The sequence below is a fragment of the Carettochelys insculpta genome, chromosome 2 (assembly GCF_033958435.1).
Source record: "Carettochelys insculpta isolate YL-2023 chromosome 2, ASM3395843v1, whole genome shotgun sequence".
NCBI lineage: Eukaryota > Metazoa > Chordata > Testudines > Carettochelyidae > Carettochelys > Carettochelys insculpta.
The window spans coordinates 184767338-184784256 of record NC_134138.1 but is presented as its reverse complement, the minus strand read 5'-3'; the positions used below and the strand labels follow the sequence as shown (position 1 = coordinate 184784256).

The 16919-nt window shown below is 44.9% G+C and overlaps 1 protein-coding gene across 3 annotated transcripts in view; it reads right to left on the bottom strand.

The window, feature by feature from the left end:
• The window catches only part of VPS41 (VPS41 subunit of HOPS complex), a 184375-nt gene that overhangs the window by 34324 nt on the left and 133132 nt on the right, over positions 1-16919 (bottom strand). For all 3 annotated transcript variants that reach the window (XM_074988089.1, XM_074988088.1, XM_074988090.1), the window contains 6 exons: positions 16084-16165; positions 9867-9959; positions 8734-8861; positions 7694-7838; positions 308-349; positions 125-175 (listed from right to left, as the gene is read on the bottom strand). In XM_074988089.1, the coding sequence (XP_074844190.1) occupies positions 125-175; positions 308-349; positions 7694-7838; positions 8734-8861; positions 9867-9959; positions 16084-16165 (541 nt within the window). The remainder of the gene's footprint in view (positions 1-124; positions 176-307; positions 350-7693; positions 7839-8733; positions 8862-9866; positions 9960-16083; positions 16166-16919) is intronic.

Here is a 16919-nt window from a genome sequence, read left to right as displayed (position 1 = left end):
GAAGTAGGAGAGAGACCTGCATAAGAACAGCTAATTGTATTTATAAATTTATGCTAAAAGAGAGATACAGCAGAGAGTTTATTTAGCTCACAAATCAACTAACAGCAAAGCAGTTAATATTTACCACATGTTGTAATTCCGGTCTGTTTTCTAATTCTTCTACAACTTTGTCAATCTAAAAAAGAAAAAAAAAAGGAAACACATGGCTTAGGAACCTTGAGACAGTTATCTCACCTACAAAAATGAAGGGAAGACGTGTTATCCAGACAGTCAGCTAATGACAACACAACTAAGTGTCTATACTCACTGAAATTTTATCTTCATTATCCAGTAGCATATCCACTGCTTTCTGAAAGCAAAGCAAAAGGAGCACAGTTGAGAATGGGTACGCAAAGGTAGAGAGAAGTTACTCACCTGTAGTAACGATGGTTCTTCGAGATGTGTCTCCGTGGGTGCTCCACAGTAGGTGTCGGGCTCGCCCGGCGCCGCAGATCGGAATTCTTCTAGCAGTTTCCACTGGATCGCACATGCGCCGATGCGCGCCGCTCCCCTGCGCGCCCTCGGTCATGTGCGCGATCCGATCCCTGCCAGTTCCTTGACCAACTGCCTCGGATGCTCCTGAAAAACACTGGACAGAGATCCGAAGCAGAGAGGATGGGCAGGTGGTGGAGCACGCACAGGGACACATCTCGAAGAACCATCGTTACTACAGGTGAGTAACTTCTCTTTCTTCGAGTGGTCCCCGTGGGTGCTCCACAGTAGGTGACTACCCAGCAGTAACCCAAGTAAGGAGGTGGGTACTCAATTCATGTGCAGCTTGCCCCTGAGAGGACTGCTGTCGACAGACGGGTATCCTCATCGAACACTCGATGCAGGGCGTAATGGTTGGCGAAGGTGTCGTAGGATGACCAGGTCACCGCTCTACAGATGTCTGTTAACGCGATTCCATTGAAGAAGGCTGCTGATGCCACCACCGCCCTGGTAGAGTGAGCCCTAGGCGGGGCCAGCAAAGGGGTCTTTCGAAGCTCGTAGCACAGTTTTATACAGGACACAATGTGCTTTGAAATCCTCTGGGAAGAGAGGCCTTCCCCTTTCGACCTGGGAGCAAGAGACACCAGAAGCCTGTGCGTTTTCCGGAAGGACTTAGTTCTGTCTATGTAAAAGGCCAACGCCCTTCTCACATCTAGGAGATGCAGGCGCGCCTCCTTGCTGGAGCTGTGAGGCTTCGGGTAAAACGAGGGTAATACTATTGGTTCGCTAAGATGGAACTCCGAGGAAACTTTTGGAACAAAGGCTGGGTATAACCGTAAGATTATCGCCTCCTTTGAGAATACTGTGCAGGGCGGCGTTGCCATCACTGCTGCGAGCTCGCTCACCCTGCGGGCTAACGTAATCGCAAGAAGGAAGGTTGTTTTCATGGTAAGGAGTCGGAAGGGTACCGTGGCTAATGGTTTGAAGGGTGGTCCCGATAGCGCGCGGAGCACCAAGTCCAAACTCCACGACGGTGGTAGCGGTTTTCGAGGGGGGTACGGATTTACCAGCCCCGTCAAGAACCTTGTGATGATAGGGTGGGCAAATACTGTGGGCCCTTCCTCTTTGTGCCGAAAAGCTGATATAGCGGCGAGGTGGACCTTTAGCGAGGGTAGAGAAAGCCTGTCTCGTTTGAAGTCCAATAGGTATTCTAGTATTACAGTTGTAGGAACGTCAAGGGGAGCTAACTGTTTGGCGGAGCACCAGGCTGTAAAGCATGTCCATTTCTGTTCATAAGTCCTCCTGGTGGGAGGTCCTTCGGCTACATTCTAAGACTTGTCGTACTCCCGCCGTACGTGTGCTCTCTAAGGCGCTGAGCCAAGGATTAACCATGCTTGTAGGCGTAGTCCCTGAGGGTGTGGGTGCACTATGGACCCCTGAGCCTGCGTGAGTAAGTCCGGCGCCACTGGTAGGGGGAGTGGTGGACGATCCGACATGCGCAGAAGCAAGGGAAACCATTGTTGCCGGTCCCAAGTTGGAACTATGAGTATCACGTGAGCTCTCTCCCTTCTGGCTTTCTGCAGAACCTTGCGGATAAGCGTTGTGGGGGTACACATGTAGAGTAGAGGGCCCTTCCATGAGACCATGAATGTGTCCCCCAGGGACCCGCACCCTATTCCTGCTCTGGAGCAGTACTGGGGACACTTGTTGTACTGGGTGGCAAACAAATCGACTTGGGGAAACCCCCAGGCACGAAATATGCGCTGTAGCAGGTCGGAGCGGATCTGCCATTCGTGCGTGAGTGCGAAGCGCCTGCTCAGTTGATCTGCCTTCATGTTGTGAGCGCCCGGCAAGTACGAGGCTTTCAACGTTATGTTATTGGCAATGCACCAATTCCACAATCAGACTGCTTCCACGCATAACGCACGGGATCGTGCCCCTCCTTGTCGATTGATGTAAAACATAGTGGAGGTATTGTCGGTATTGATCCCGACTACTTTGCCGTGCAGGTATTTCCGAAAATGTCTGCACGCATTGAACACTGCTCTGAGCTCCAGTATGTTTATGTGCAGTGTCTGTTCCGCAGGAGACCACAGCCCTTGCGTCACCTTGCTGCCAATGTGCACTCCCCATCCTATGTGGGAGGCGTCGGTTGTAAGAAAAATAGAAATTTGTGGTTGGTGGAAGGGCACCCCCACTAGCAGGATTTTCCCACCACACCAGCGATCTCCGCACCTCCGTCGTGGGCGACACTACCCTGTGGACGGTATGGGATGCCAGTTTGTAAACACTCACTAGCCAATGCTGCAGGCTTTGCATGTGTAACCTGGCATTCTGTACCACAAACATAGCTGCTGCCATGTGCCCCAACAGTTGCAGGCATGTTAGGACCGGCACTGCGGGGCTGTACATCATTACTTGCACCAAGGAGCTGATGGTGCGGAAGTGGGCATCGGGCAGGTATACTCTTGATGCGATAGAGTTTATGCGTGCCCCTATGAACTCTATATCTTGTGTGGGTTCAGTCTTTGACTTTGCGAGGTTGATAACTAGGCCCAGCGAAGTAAACGTGTCCGTGGTGACGCATATCATGTGTAGGACCTCTGCCTTTGAGGCCCCTCTCAGTAGGCAGTCGTCCAGATATGGAAAAATAAACACCCCCTGCCTGTGCAGGTAGGCTGATACCACTGCCAGGGTTTTGGTGCTGAGGATAGGCACTCTGGGTGCCCAGGATAGGCTGAATGGAATAATCCTGTATTGGAAATGTTCCCCGCCGACCATGAAGCGGAGGAAGCGTCTGTGTGCCGGGTGGATTGTTATATGAAAGTAACCGTCTTGTAAGTCGAGGGCTGCAAACCAGTCTCCATCGTCCAGTGTCGTAAGTAAGGAGGCAACTGTAATCATCCGGAAGCGCTGCTTGCGCAAGTAACGGTTGAGGCCCCGTAGATCCAAAATCGGCCTCCAGCCTCCTGTTTTCTCCTCTGTTAGGAAGTAGCGTGAGTAAAAACCTTTCCCTTGGAATTGTTCCAGCACTCTTTCCACCGCCCCTATGAACATGAGGTGATCTACCTCCTGCTTCAGCCTCGCCTCGTGGGCAGCGTCCCTGAGGCGAGGCCGGGTGGGAGGTTTCGTCGGTGGAAGTGACTGGAAGGGGATCGTGTAACCCGTGGCTATAATTTCTAGCACCCATTTGTCTGTTGTGATCTTTTGCCACTAGGAGTTGAACGGTTTGAGGCGATGATGGAACATGAGATGAGAATGGCGTTGAGCGATGGTGTTGATAGTGCAGTCCTCGACATACCCATCAAACTTGCTGCCTCTGGGCTTGCCCCGAGGGCGTACGGCTTTGTTGAGAACGTCGCCTGGGGGCCCTGTACTGCTGCTGCTGCTGCTGGCGCCCTTGGTCATAGCCTCGCTGATATTGTGCGCGCTGTGGTTGGTAAGCGTAGAGTCTTTGCTGAGGATAGAATTTCTTTTTCTTGTATGGGGGAGTATAGATACCCAAGGTCTTCAGTGTGGCCCTTGAGTCTTTGCTGGAGTGGAGGACCGAGTCAGTTGAGTCTGCAAACAGCTTTTGCTTGTCAAAAGGAAGATCCACAATCTTCGCCTGTAGATCTCTGGGGATACCAGACATCCTGGAGCCAGGATTCCCTACGCATTACCACTGCTGTGGCTGTTGAACAAGCCGCTGTGTCCGCCACGTCCAGGGCAATCTGAACTCCCGTTCGCGATGCTGCGTAGCCCTTTTGGACAATCGCCTTTAACACTGGCTTCTTGTCCTCCAGAAGTGAATCCATGAGAAAGGTGAGTCTAGAGTAATTGTCAAAGTTATGGTTTGATAGATGTGCCGCGTAGTTTGCCGTTCTCAATAATAGGGTAGAGGAGGAGTAGACCTTCCTGCCGAAGAGCTCTAATTTCTTATCTTTATCCGACCCCCCTGATTTGTACTGGGACGTCTTCGACCTCTGCTGGGACGATTCAACCACCAAAGAATTGGTTTGTGGGTGGCTAAACAGGAACTCCATGCCCTTGGCTGCGACGAAGTACTTCTTATCTGCTCTTTTGTTCGTAGGCGGAATAGAGGCCTGAGTCTGCCATATGTTAGTGGCTGACTCCATAATGGCTTTGTCCAGCGGGATAGCGATTTTAGATGAAGCCGGGGGTCTCAAATTTTTCAGGAGTTTATGGTGCTTCTCCTGCACCTCTGCTATTTGAATGTCCTGCGTGAATGCTACTCTTTTGAACAGCTCCTGGAATTGTTTAAGGTCATCCGGAGGGGAGACATCCCCAGGGGCAATGGCCTCATCTGGGGAGGATGAGGAGGAACCGCTGGGGTAAGCCTCCCCCAAGTCCTCTGGCTCCCGAGTTCGCTGGTCTACTTGCTCCCTGGTGGGCTGTGAAGGGAAGTCTCCGGACTCTGGACCTAATTTCCCCTGGGACAACTGCATTCCTGTCCCCGAGCGAGAGAGTGTACACGGGAGTATTGACGCGTAGTGGGAGAGGACCTGCCCCTGGATCTGGACCTGCGGTGTCTGTGTTCAGCGTGATGAGGACGGCCATAGCAGCATGGGCAAGGGCCCGGTGATGGAGACCTGGACCACGATCGGGGAGTGTACCCATGATGTCTGGGAGAGTGGGATCTCCATGATGACATTGATAGTGGTGAAGCTGGTTTGTGATAGTACTCAAGGGGATCCATGCCCAAAAATGGTGAAGGTGGCCTGAGCCACGGCGAAAGTGGTTGGAGGAACGGAGAGGGAGGCCCGAAATAAGCCGGTGGAGTTGCCGCCCAGCGGCGCGGCGTATGTATCTCGGGATGGGGGTTGGGTGATAAGGGCATCGCAGCCCTGCCTGGAGATGGACTGAGGTGCCAGGTTTTGGCTCTAGCTTTCCCCCTCCCCTGCAGGGTGGGCGCCGCCCCCTCCCGTGCCGGGGATCTCGGCCCCGTTGTCGGTGCCGCGCGGGTAGCTTCCTCCGGCGCCGGTAGGCCCCGTGCTGGGTGCCCCTGCGCCGTTGGCGCCACGGGAGCCAGTGCCGTGTGTGGCGGTGCCGCTGATTCCGGCGCTTGCCGCGCTGGCGCTCGCAGCACCTTCCGTGCCACCTGCTGTATAGTCAGAGGCCCGGCCTCAGCCACGTGTGTTACTGCGCTGCCGCTTTCATCAGCTCACGGCTGGGGGCTCTGCGTCCTGCTCGTCCTGCTCGCTGGAACCACCGACAAGGATCGAGCTGGCGAGAGTTTCCTCCTCTTCTGCACAGAGGGGGTCAAAGAGGCTGCCTTCCTTTTATGCGACCCAGAGGGCCCTTCTGTGTGAGGCTTCTCCGGAGGTTCAGGCTGGAGGGCCTTATCAAACAAGATCATTTTGAGCCTCATTTCTCTGTCCTTCCTGGCCCTGGCTGTAAGCTTAGTGCAGTGTGAACATTTCTGGGTAACATGAGACTCCCCCAGGCAACAAATGCATTCACTATGCCCGTTGGAGGCCAGCATAGCTTTGCGGCATGACTCACACTTTTTAAACCCTGAGGAAGCCATCGCGGTGAGTCTTTACTGTTAATAGGGTACTTAGCCGCTAATCAGTGCGTTCTACAACCCACAATAACATTCACGGCCTTCAGGGAAGCGGAAGGCTTAAACAGCCTTCTTTGTCCACCCCTTTCTCCTCCGTTCCTCTTCTCTCTACTATTTAATATGCTCTTCTCTTTCTTTTTTTTTTTTTGTATAATAGTGACAAACAACGAACTAACAAATAGAACAACTATCTTATCTGTCTCAGGCTTTAGCCGGAGCGGATTCCGTTTGCAGTCGTTGGTGGTTGAGAAGGAACTGGCGGGGATCGGATTGCGCACATGACCGAGGGCGCACAGGGGAGCGGCGCATATCAGCGCATGCGCGATCCAATGGAAACTGCTAGAAGAATTCTGATCTGCGGCGCCGGGCGAGCCCAACACCTACTGTGGACACCCACGGGGACCACTCGAAGAAGAATGTGTGATACCCAGAAAGACTTTTATCGATGGTCACTGATGTGATCATCTGGATAGGGAGACACTTTTCACTGGCATTCATTTGGATGGCAGCCTGCAAAATGCCAGTGTGTAAAAGGAGAAATTACTTTATTTGCAAATGAAATTTATCAAATATCCTGCAGAATGCTTTTTATGAGTTCCTGTAATAAATGGAAGTCAATGTTACTTGCAATTACTATGATGTATGTCAAGCATGTCCATCAAATAATGGGTCCCAGAAGACTGAAGCCTTATGCAACAGAGTCACATAACAGCATGTTATGCAGACAGGCTCCAGGCAGTATTTAACTTGTAATGACAGAAGTCCTGATGCTCAAAGCAAAAATTTTTTTTTAACATTCATAACTGAGGCAGCAAACCTGGGGTACCATGACTATGAACTGCCTAGTCAAGAGCTGCCAGGGCTTAGTCCTGGCAAACCCTGGCATAAATTAAAAGGAAAACATCACATAGACCAGTGCATGGGCAGGCATGAATGCACAGGCATGTGGACAAATGGGTCCCATGTCAAAATCCTGATCTTCGTATTTAATCTACTGCCTCTCTCAAGTGAAATCACAGATGCACTGTACTTAAATACTTATAAAGGCAGCATACCCACAAGGATAACAAGCATTCCAAAGCCCGATTTTAACTTCCAAATTATAGCAGCAACAGCACAAGTGCCAACTAGGCCTATGGGTGGAGTAAATTGCACCCCACAAAGCTCATGTCATTCCCCAAAAGAAGCTCATCTGCCTGCACTCGATCCAGTTTGGAAGAAAGAACGCTGACTTTTGCACCATGTATTTAGTTTTTGAATTTAGTTTGATCAACTTGCACTTTTGTAAGCAAATTAGTCCTCTGAAGACACACAATAGTGGTGAAACCATCCAAGATGTGTGTGAGGTTATCCTTCCTCAAATGTGTATTAGTTTTTGGTTCATTAACCTTCCTAATTTGACTGAAAATGCAGCGAGAATCCTACGGTTTGATGCTTAAAAGGAGTTCTACAGCTGAAGGAAAAAATCCTGAAGTCAATATCCACTATGGCATTTTGGGAGAAGGATTCTGCCCTCCTACTAAGTGCCTCCAAATGTATTTAAAAACAGAACTCCAATCACTTCTATAGCATTTTGTTTAACAGGCATCTAATTTCTGACTTGCTGAAATATTTGAGGCTTAGAAAGAGATAAACAACAGTTAAAAATCATCATACCTCTGAATCAAAATCCATGAGGAGAACAATTTTGTCTCTGATAGAACTGAAAAGATTATGTTTATGGATCAACTGGAAGACATCTTTATGTCTCAGTGTTAGGTAAATTTCAAGAGCTTTGCCATAGCGTTGGTCATAGGTGTATCTGAAAGAGATGACATGATGACACAAAACTGCACACAGCTGCATGTAAGAAAATTATGCACTAGGACAGAAACTTGACATCTACTTATTTTGAAGAATAAAAATGTAAATAGAGGTTAAATAATTCACTGAAAAAAGCATGGGCAAAGTAGTTTTCAACTGTTTATTAAATTAGTAGCCAGTTGTGATTTTTGTTCCATCCCATGGTTCACTTCCAACCAGAAAAGTCTGATTTCCCCACCCTCTCTCACCAAAGCCCTACCACAAAGGCCCTGTCCTTTTGGTTAAGAACAACCAAATAGCGCTCACTGCAGAGGTCATCGGTACTACTGCTTAAAAGGCTGGGAGGGTTCATTTTTGAGCAGTAGGGATATGTTTTCCTCCTTTCAGAGGCTAAATGTGCAGCACCTTTAACTAAGCAGTCAGATTGGGCACACAGCGCACAGCCCTACCATGCAACCAGATCAAGTTAAAGCATAGTTTCCAGTCACACGCTTCAAAGCTAGTGTACAAAGAAATTAGTAGATTTGAAATAGAGAAGAAAGAAATGTCCCTGCTTTTCTCTCTCTTTGGAAGATACACTCTACAAAAGATACTTGTTCTAATAAGAGGGATGTTTTGGCAAGGGAACGAGTACATTCAATCTTGTATCAGAATTCCTTGTCTTTTCTTTACTATTTTCTTTTCCTTAGATGAAGTCAGTTAAAAATAAAGATGACTGCAATCAATACATCTACAGAGAAGTGGGAAATGAAAGTGGTTAATATTCCAGAGAACGGATTATGGTAATACCAATCAAGAGAGGCGGTCAAATACTAACATAACAGATTATACCATTTCAGTAAAGACAATCTTAAACAGTTGGGCGTGTATAAGGGAGTTTAAAATGCACTCACAGTTCTGCAAGAGTTCTGAGCAAGGTGGTGTTCTGTGGATCTTTCTTCAGATGATCCACTACTACTTGGACTATGATTGTATTGTTATAGAGATCTCCAGGCCACTCTTTTACCAGTGTAGCAAAACCCTAGAAGTGGGACAGAGCATCCATCAACAGAAAGAAAGAACTAGCTAAATATTTCCAAGCATAAGTGTCTCAGTTAGGTATCTAAAACTGAACCAGCCATTTTTTCACTCCTTATAATCTGCAAAAATATGAAACTGAGGGCACAAGTTTTGAGATCAGGGGTCTGATTGTTAGAGGTGCTGAGTGCCTCCTGTGAGGGACTCATTGTCCTCAGCTGAAGACAGGGATGTACAACCCTGTTTAATTTAGTTAACCAATTAAATGTTAAGTTCAACTGGTTAACTAATTAAATGGGGTCGAGGAGGGGATGGGAGAGCCCCCCACCAGTAGAGCAAGGCTGCTTCGTACCGGCTGAAGGGCTGTCTGCCTGTGGTGGGTTAACTAGTTCACGTCCCTATCTGAAGACATTTAGCACCTCTCCAGATCTAGTCCTAAAAAGAATTTCATCATTATGAATACAATTATAAACAACTGGCTGTAACTAAACTGACACATTCCCAAATAACCAAACTCTCTGGACTGAGACTTAAGGGATACGCTGATTGCATTCACATTTCAGCATATTTAACAGGTAAAATACTAAAAGCACAATGTGTGGGTCCCTTTAACATAGTTATCTTACCCTCCACTCATCCTTTATCACCACCTTTATTCTTCTTGTCTTCCTAAATCATATTATGCCATTAGTTAGAGACAGCAACCTCTTTGGGGCTCTATTTGTTTTGTGAAGTACCTAGCAATTTTTATACAACAAATGAATTAAACATTAAACAAATGAATGATAATGATTATGATTAGCCAGACTCAACACTTCAGTCTCTGAACAAGGTGCCGTGTTAAATATCTCGCTGTTTACTGCAAACATTACTGGCTTTCATTTTTGCTTTGTTAAACCTAGAATCAGCTCTATTTGACCACAGTAGACACTGCTACCCATTTTTATAATTGCTCTTTAACGGTATCCTAGTAAGGACTAGAACATGTGGATGCGCCGGAATATAATACCTCATAGTCACTCTCCAAAAACTCATGCAGGACCATTTCATAAATGAGAGGCTTCAGAACTGGATCCCGTCTTGGCAGATAACGGCTAATTGCCTACAGAGGGAAACAGAGTAGCACAGGGTTAAAATAAATTATTGTGCTTAAATATCCCATAGAAAGAGCAAGCAAAATGAATCCCTTCCCAACATCTGAGGTATAAAAGCAACAATAGCGCTTGGTGAGCATTAAAAATACTGTAAATCAGATTTTAGGGTTCCATCTGAAAAAGGAGTTTATCTTAAAACAACCCAAATCTGAGTTGCATTACTTACCTGAAAGAGTTTTCATAGGAGAAGATATAGGTGAGATGGGAAATCTGACCCAGTGTGGCTAGACATTTCTTCAGGTAGCAACAGGGCAGTGTGTCACAAATGCATTGCACATTATTTTATAATATTTGGGTACAGGAGTCAGTTAGCCTTCAGCCATTTGAAAAGAAAATCCTATACATTTAAAGTATGAGTTACAACCTCAAAATCTAATTGACTAAATGTGAGGCCATATTTATTGAAAGGATAGCAAAGTACACATCTTGCACAATACAGCACTATTACTTTTCACTTTATCATCTCATCTGTCTAAACAGAATGTAAGATCAGCACCATCATCAATAATCATGGGCTCAGCGCCCGTTGGTGTCTGATGCCTCCCTCACTATTTCCTTCCCCTGTCCAGTGCAGAGTGGATTAGTTTCTATAGACTAGCTCTGCACCAGTCTACTATATCATCTATCCATTCTCTGTGGGGTCTGCCTCTCCTATTCGAACCGTGCCTTATGCCAAATAGCAGGGTCTTGATTTTTTTGTTCGTCGTTCACTCTGCAAATGTGCCCAAATAGTTGTAGCTTCCGTTTTATAACTTTCTGCAGCAGGTTCTCTTTTGGCTGTATCTTTCTATATAATTCCTCATTGGTGATCTTCTGCATCCGTCCTATTCTCAGAATCTTTCTGTAACAACTCCTTTCGAATACCAATATTCTTTTTTTCAAATCTTTCATTATCACCCATGTCTCACATCTGTACAACATGCTGCCAAATACACACATTTTCAAGACGCTCAGCATCATTCTTAAGCTAATTGCTTTGCTTTTCCAGGTCATGTCCAACGCCTTCAAACTCGCTCTTGCTTTCGCTATTCTTGTTGCTATTTCCTTCTTACAGTCTAGATCATACGTTATGTTGCTCCCCAGATATGTGAACTTCTCTACATTTTCTAGTTCAATATCATCAACACTGATCTTCCTTCCTATTTCCTTATCTCCAAAAACCATTGTTTTTGTTTTATCAATGTTCATAATCCGTCTGTACCGCTTCCCTTCTTCGTTTAACACCTGCACCATTTTCACTAGCTTCTCCTCATCTTCCTCAATGACAATTATATCGTCTGCGAAGCTTAAGTTGTTAATTGTTTTCCTGTGCATGGATACTCCTTCCACCTATTCTTTGATCTTGTCCATCGCTCTCTCCAGATGTGTGATGAAGACATTTGGCAATATTGGATCTCCTTGTCTTGTACCTCTACTTGTTTTAAACCAATGTAAGATGGGACTAAATAAAAACAACCAGCACCAAACAAGAAGTAAAAAAATGTCCTTTCCATCAAACAGTGGTAGAGTGGTTTGATCTGATGTCCTATAAAAGGTACATAAAAATTACATCCTAACAATCAAGAGACAGGAACATGTTCCAGGGGTTAAATCAATCTACATCATTCAATTACGGCAGAGCATATTATTACACACTTCAGTTCCATGTAAATATAAATGATTATTCAAGCAAGACTATTTACATTAACAGATTATCAGTGCACACCTTAGATGTGTTATAACTGAGGCACATGGCTGGCGGCCACTGATCTTCAAATTAACAGAAAAAATTACCTGCAACCTATTAGGTTTAGGTCAGAAAACTGGACAATCTGGGACATTTTTTGATTGCCATATTTCATCAAAACTTCATTTTTGTTGCAATTCTCCAAACATCACTAATGTTTATTTTGAGCTGATGGGACACTAGGGCCACGTCTAATGAGTGGCTTTTGCCACAAAAAAAGAGTGCCAACATGACAAATACACTTTGTCGACAATTTGTCAACGAAACCCGGCACATCCGCTGTCAGCCACATACCTCTCCCCGTTCAGGTATAACATCTCTCTCGACAGTGCTCTACTGATGAAAGAGCCGTACAGACCGTCCAAGGCCCTTTTGTAGACAGACAGGGCTTCCGGTTCACTGGGCAGCCCTGTTTCCAGAGCTTCTGGTCAGCCGTTCTGTTGAGATAGGGCTGGGCAGTCTGCCTGCTCTCTGGTGACAGAGAGGATTGCTCTTTCAATCTGTGTTTATGTGTAGATGCGATCTGTTGACAGAAGTTTTGCCGGGAAATCCCTTTCAACAGTGACTTCTGTCAACAGAGGCTTCTTATGCAGACGTGGCCTAGATAGAGAGAGCTCTATGTTACCACAGAGAATTCTTCCCCAGGTGCAGATTTTGCCTAGGTACTCAGGGTCTGATCACCATATTTGCGGTTGGGAAGTAATTTCCCCTCTGATCAGATTAGCAGAAATCATTGGGATTTTTTTCACTTTCCTCTCCAGTTTTGGGCCTGGGTCACTTGGTAGGTTTAAACTAGTGTGAATGTTGGATTCCCTGTAACTTGATTTTTTAAAATCATGATTTGAGGGCTTCAGTAACTCAGCCAGAGGATAGGGGCCTACTGCAGGAGGGGGTGGGTGAGGTTCTGTGGTCTGCAATGTGCAGTAGGTCAAACTAGATGACCGTGATGGTCTCTTCTGACCTTAAAGACAATGAGTTTTGGTAACATTCAAAGACATTGAAGTTTATCAAGCAAAGTTGAGATTCTAAAAACAAAACAAAACAGGGAATGCTTTCTGTCTACAGCAGTTTTGTTAAAAAACACTTTGACTGACTTTTTAAAAATTAAACTTCCTTGCTCTCAGAAGATTCCCCCTCCTCTTATTTTTCTTGAGTCTGGCTACTCTTCCAGGTGATCTTTACACAGTGGCCAGTAAGTAACTCCCTCATTCTTTTGGAAAATGTCAATTGGGAATAGCACGTACAACAAACTGGGCTCCTGCCCTGCAAGCTGCCCTGCACAGGCAAGCCCCCGTACTCCTAAAGAGACCACTTGTAAAAGAAAAGGGAGCTGGAAGAAGCCCAACAAAGCAGCTGGACTCAGGGTGAGGATTAGGAGGAGAGAAATTATTTTAACTGCTCATCTCAAATGTCTATGCTGCTCCTCTCTATCACTCAGTTGCTACAGACAAAGGGCAATTTTTTTCCTTGGAGTCCCATTTTTAGCAGAGAAGCTTCAAATGGAAAACACTACTCCCTTCTGATGCTTGGGATAAAGAATCAGATGAGTTGCTTTAAAACGCACCTAAGAAGCTGGTCTACAGGCTGAGTTAAAATTCCTGTCATATTTTGTCTTAATTTAAGAACACTAGTTAAGGTGGGGGATTCAAGGGATATCAAAGACCTGTGGCTGGCAGGAAAATCAAGAGACTGAAGGACTTGGATGCTTTTGTAGCAAACAAACTCCCATAACACTTGACTCATTACTGAAATGGAATTTACAAAAAGGGGAAATCTACAGAAGCATTGTTCCTCCCTTCACCACCTCTTTTAAACATGTTTTCGAATAATCAGTGATAGGTATAAAGACTTTTTGCATGTGCTGAGGCCATCCCAGCCATAAGTCATTACATGGCTGTGATATCACCAAAAAGGCACAATGTGCCAATCAGCATATGGAGTTGAATCCTGCAGATTCTTAAGGTCTCTTCTGATCAAATCAGCTATTAGCTAAACAGATTGTCAGTTAAACTATTAAGCGTGCTTGGACAGGACTCCATTAAAAATGAGTGACTGGTGAACATGGGGCCTTTATCCACAGCAAAATGTCTGCCTTCAAAAACTATAGGACTGGGATATATACCCCTTTCACTGTTGAGGAATCCCAGAACGTAGTTTCACTACCATTCTGCTCATTTGCATATATACGAATTGGGAACATTTTGTTTATACTTGACACAGTAGCTTACACATGGAAGCTTAATTTTTAAAGATATCCCCTTCAAAACGATCAATTATATCACAACAGGAAACCATGTATATATTTCGGACCTTAGATCCTACCATCTAAGCTGATTTCATTCCCCATTTAGGCTACGTCTACACTAGTCCCAAACTTCGAAATGGCCACGCAAATGGCCATTTCGAAGTTTACTAATGAAGCGCTGAAATGCATATTCAGCGCTTCATTAGCATGCGGGCGGCCGCGGCGCTTCGAAATTGACACGCCTCGCCGCCACGCGGCTCGTCCCGACGGGGCTCCTTTTCGAAAGGACCCCGCCTACTTCGAAGTCCCCTTATTCCCATTAGCTCATGGGAATAAGGGGACTTCAAAGTAGGCGGGGTCCTTTCAAAAAGGAGCCCCCTCGGGACGAGCCGCGCGGCGGCGAGGCGCATCAATTTCGAAGCGCCACTGCCGCCCGCATGCTAATGAAGCGCTGAATATGTATTTCAGCGCTTCATTAGTAAACTTCGAAATGGCCATTTGCGTGGCCATTTTGAAGTTTGGAACTAGTGTAGACATGGCCTTGGTGTTACAAAGTACTTTTGTCTCAATTCATGATCATAACCCCCTAAAATAAATTAGAAATGGTAAAATTTTGAAACAGCAATGTTACTCCTCATGTGTTGATTGGACTATTGATCATAATACATAAAAGCTGAATTAAATTAACAGAGAAATATTTCAATGAGATAAGAAAATTACAAAACCACTTCAGGAAAATGTCCAGTTTAAGATTGGCCTGACTTTATTAACCATTCATAGCCGTCAGGTACCATGAAAACCTGAGGAAGACCATATATGATTGTAACAGGAAATGAAAAAAGAATATTCTGGAAGTTTGGCTTGAAGTAAAAAAATGTAACATATTGCATCTTATGCTCTTATACAGTCTGCTTTCAAAAGGGTGAAAACAGCAAACTGTTTAGAAAGGTTGTAATTTAACAAAGAGGTCTTTGCAGCAAACCTGCAAATATTTTTATATTTTACAGACTGCTGGATGATATAAGTGGAGACAAGAAAATATCCATTATAGACACTCATATCCCCCTCCCGTCTCCAAAAATAATCAAACCGAAGGGTGGAGGGGGAGAGTATATGACAATTTCACCTCCACACACGCTCAGGCTTCTTATTGGACTGAAACATGAGATTTCATTTTCCAATGTTGCAAAGTGCGCACCAAACCACTAAGAATTCAAATAAAGACAGTGCTGGTTGTTTACTAGCGAGGCTCTTAAAAATATAAAAAGGCCAGACATTTCCTTCACTCTTTGAACAGAACTGAACAGTTCAAAACAAGGGAAGGCATGCTGAGAGATCTTAATAATATGTCCCTTTTGTCTTATTGAGCTTGAACAGGAAGACATAAAATTCAGAAATAAATGTGCATGTGTTATCAAAAGGAGGGTACTTAATGTTTTCTACTTGTTTAGGAGAGACTGCACTTTAGCCTTATACTGTAGACAATTTATTCACTCAGAACGTGGACTCTCAGAGTAGCTCGCAATGCTAGTACTTATTTATTCTGTAGTGCAGTGACCATTAAGCAAAAATGATGTTCCATACAGGCAGTTCAGCATTTTGTGGAGGGGACAATAAATCCAGAAACGCAAACTGGCAAAGGGATTCCAGTTAGGATTTTCAAAACATCCTTACAGGTGTCAGGGAAATAAAAAAAAGAAAAATCAATGGAAATTGAGTAATCAACCTTAGACACATTTGAAAATCCTTCTCTCCATAAATAAATACCCTATTTTGTGCAGTAGGTGGGTGAAGGGGTACACACTTAGAAGTGTTTAGGTGTGTACACAATTGTATTATCCTTCAAACATTGTTTCACAACCATGTATTAACCTGCATGAGGACCATACAAATACAATCCTGGTGTTCACAGTTTACATTTTCACTTTAAAAACCATCTGCAGCAGGCTTCTGCATCTCAGATATGCATTCCTGTGTATTAGATACATCTGTAGACTTCTGATTCAGTGAATGTCACCTATATTTGGTCAATTTCAGACCCATAGAACAAATATGGGTCAAACCACACAAACGCATCAGTTAAAAATATAAGATAACCTACCTTAAGCTGTCCTATTTCTTTAAACTTATAAACTTCACATTCCCAGAGTTCTGTGTTTTTTCCAAGTATTTTCTGACATTTTCTGAGGACAAAAGACAGCAATTGAAGTTACACAGAATCATGGAACTGATAGAGACTTTGAGAGGCCATCAAGTCTAGTCCCCTGTACTCATAGCAGAACCCAGTACCATCCAGACCATCCCGACAGGTATTTTAATACAATGTTCTTAAAAATCTCCAAGGATGGAGATTCCACAGTCTCCCCAGGCTGTTTATTCCAGTGCTTAAACAGCCTGACAGTTAGGAAGTTTTTTGTAACGTCCGACCTAAAACCTCCCTGGTTGCAATTTAAGCCCATTACATCTTGTCCTAGCCTCAGAGGTTAGAGAGAACATTTTTTCTTCCTCCTTGTAAACACCCTTTTAGGTACTTGAAAGCTATCATCATCTCATTGTTCAGTCTTCTCTTTTCCAGACTAAAACCCAGTTCTTTTAATCTTCCCAATAGATCATGTTTTCTAGACTTTTAATCATTTTTGTTGCTCTTCTCTGAAATTCTTCCAATTTGTCTACATCTTTCCTGAAATATGAGTGTGGCTGGTTCTACACTAGCCTCCACTCAGCAGAGGGAGCAAGGTAATGAGGCAATTTGAAAAAGGCTAACGAGGCACTAACATGCATATTCAGAATCTCACTAGCGTAATAGTGGCTGCACAAATTTCAAAGTGCAGACTTCAAATTGCAGACAGACAGTGTAGATGGGAGCAGCTTTGAAATAAGCACCCCACTTTGATATTCCCTTACTCCCATACAACTAGATCAGAAAAAGGGAATATC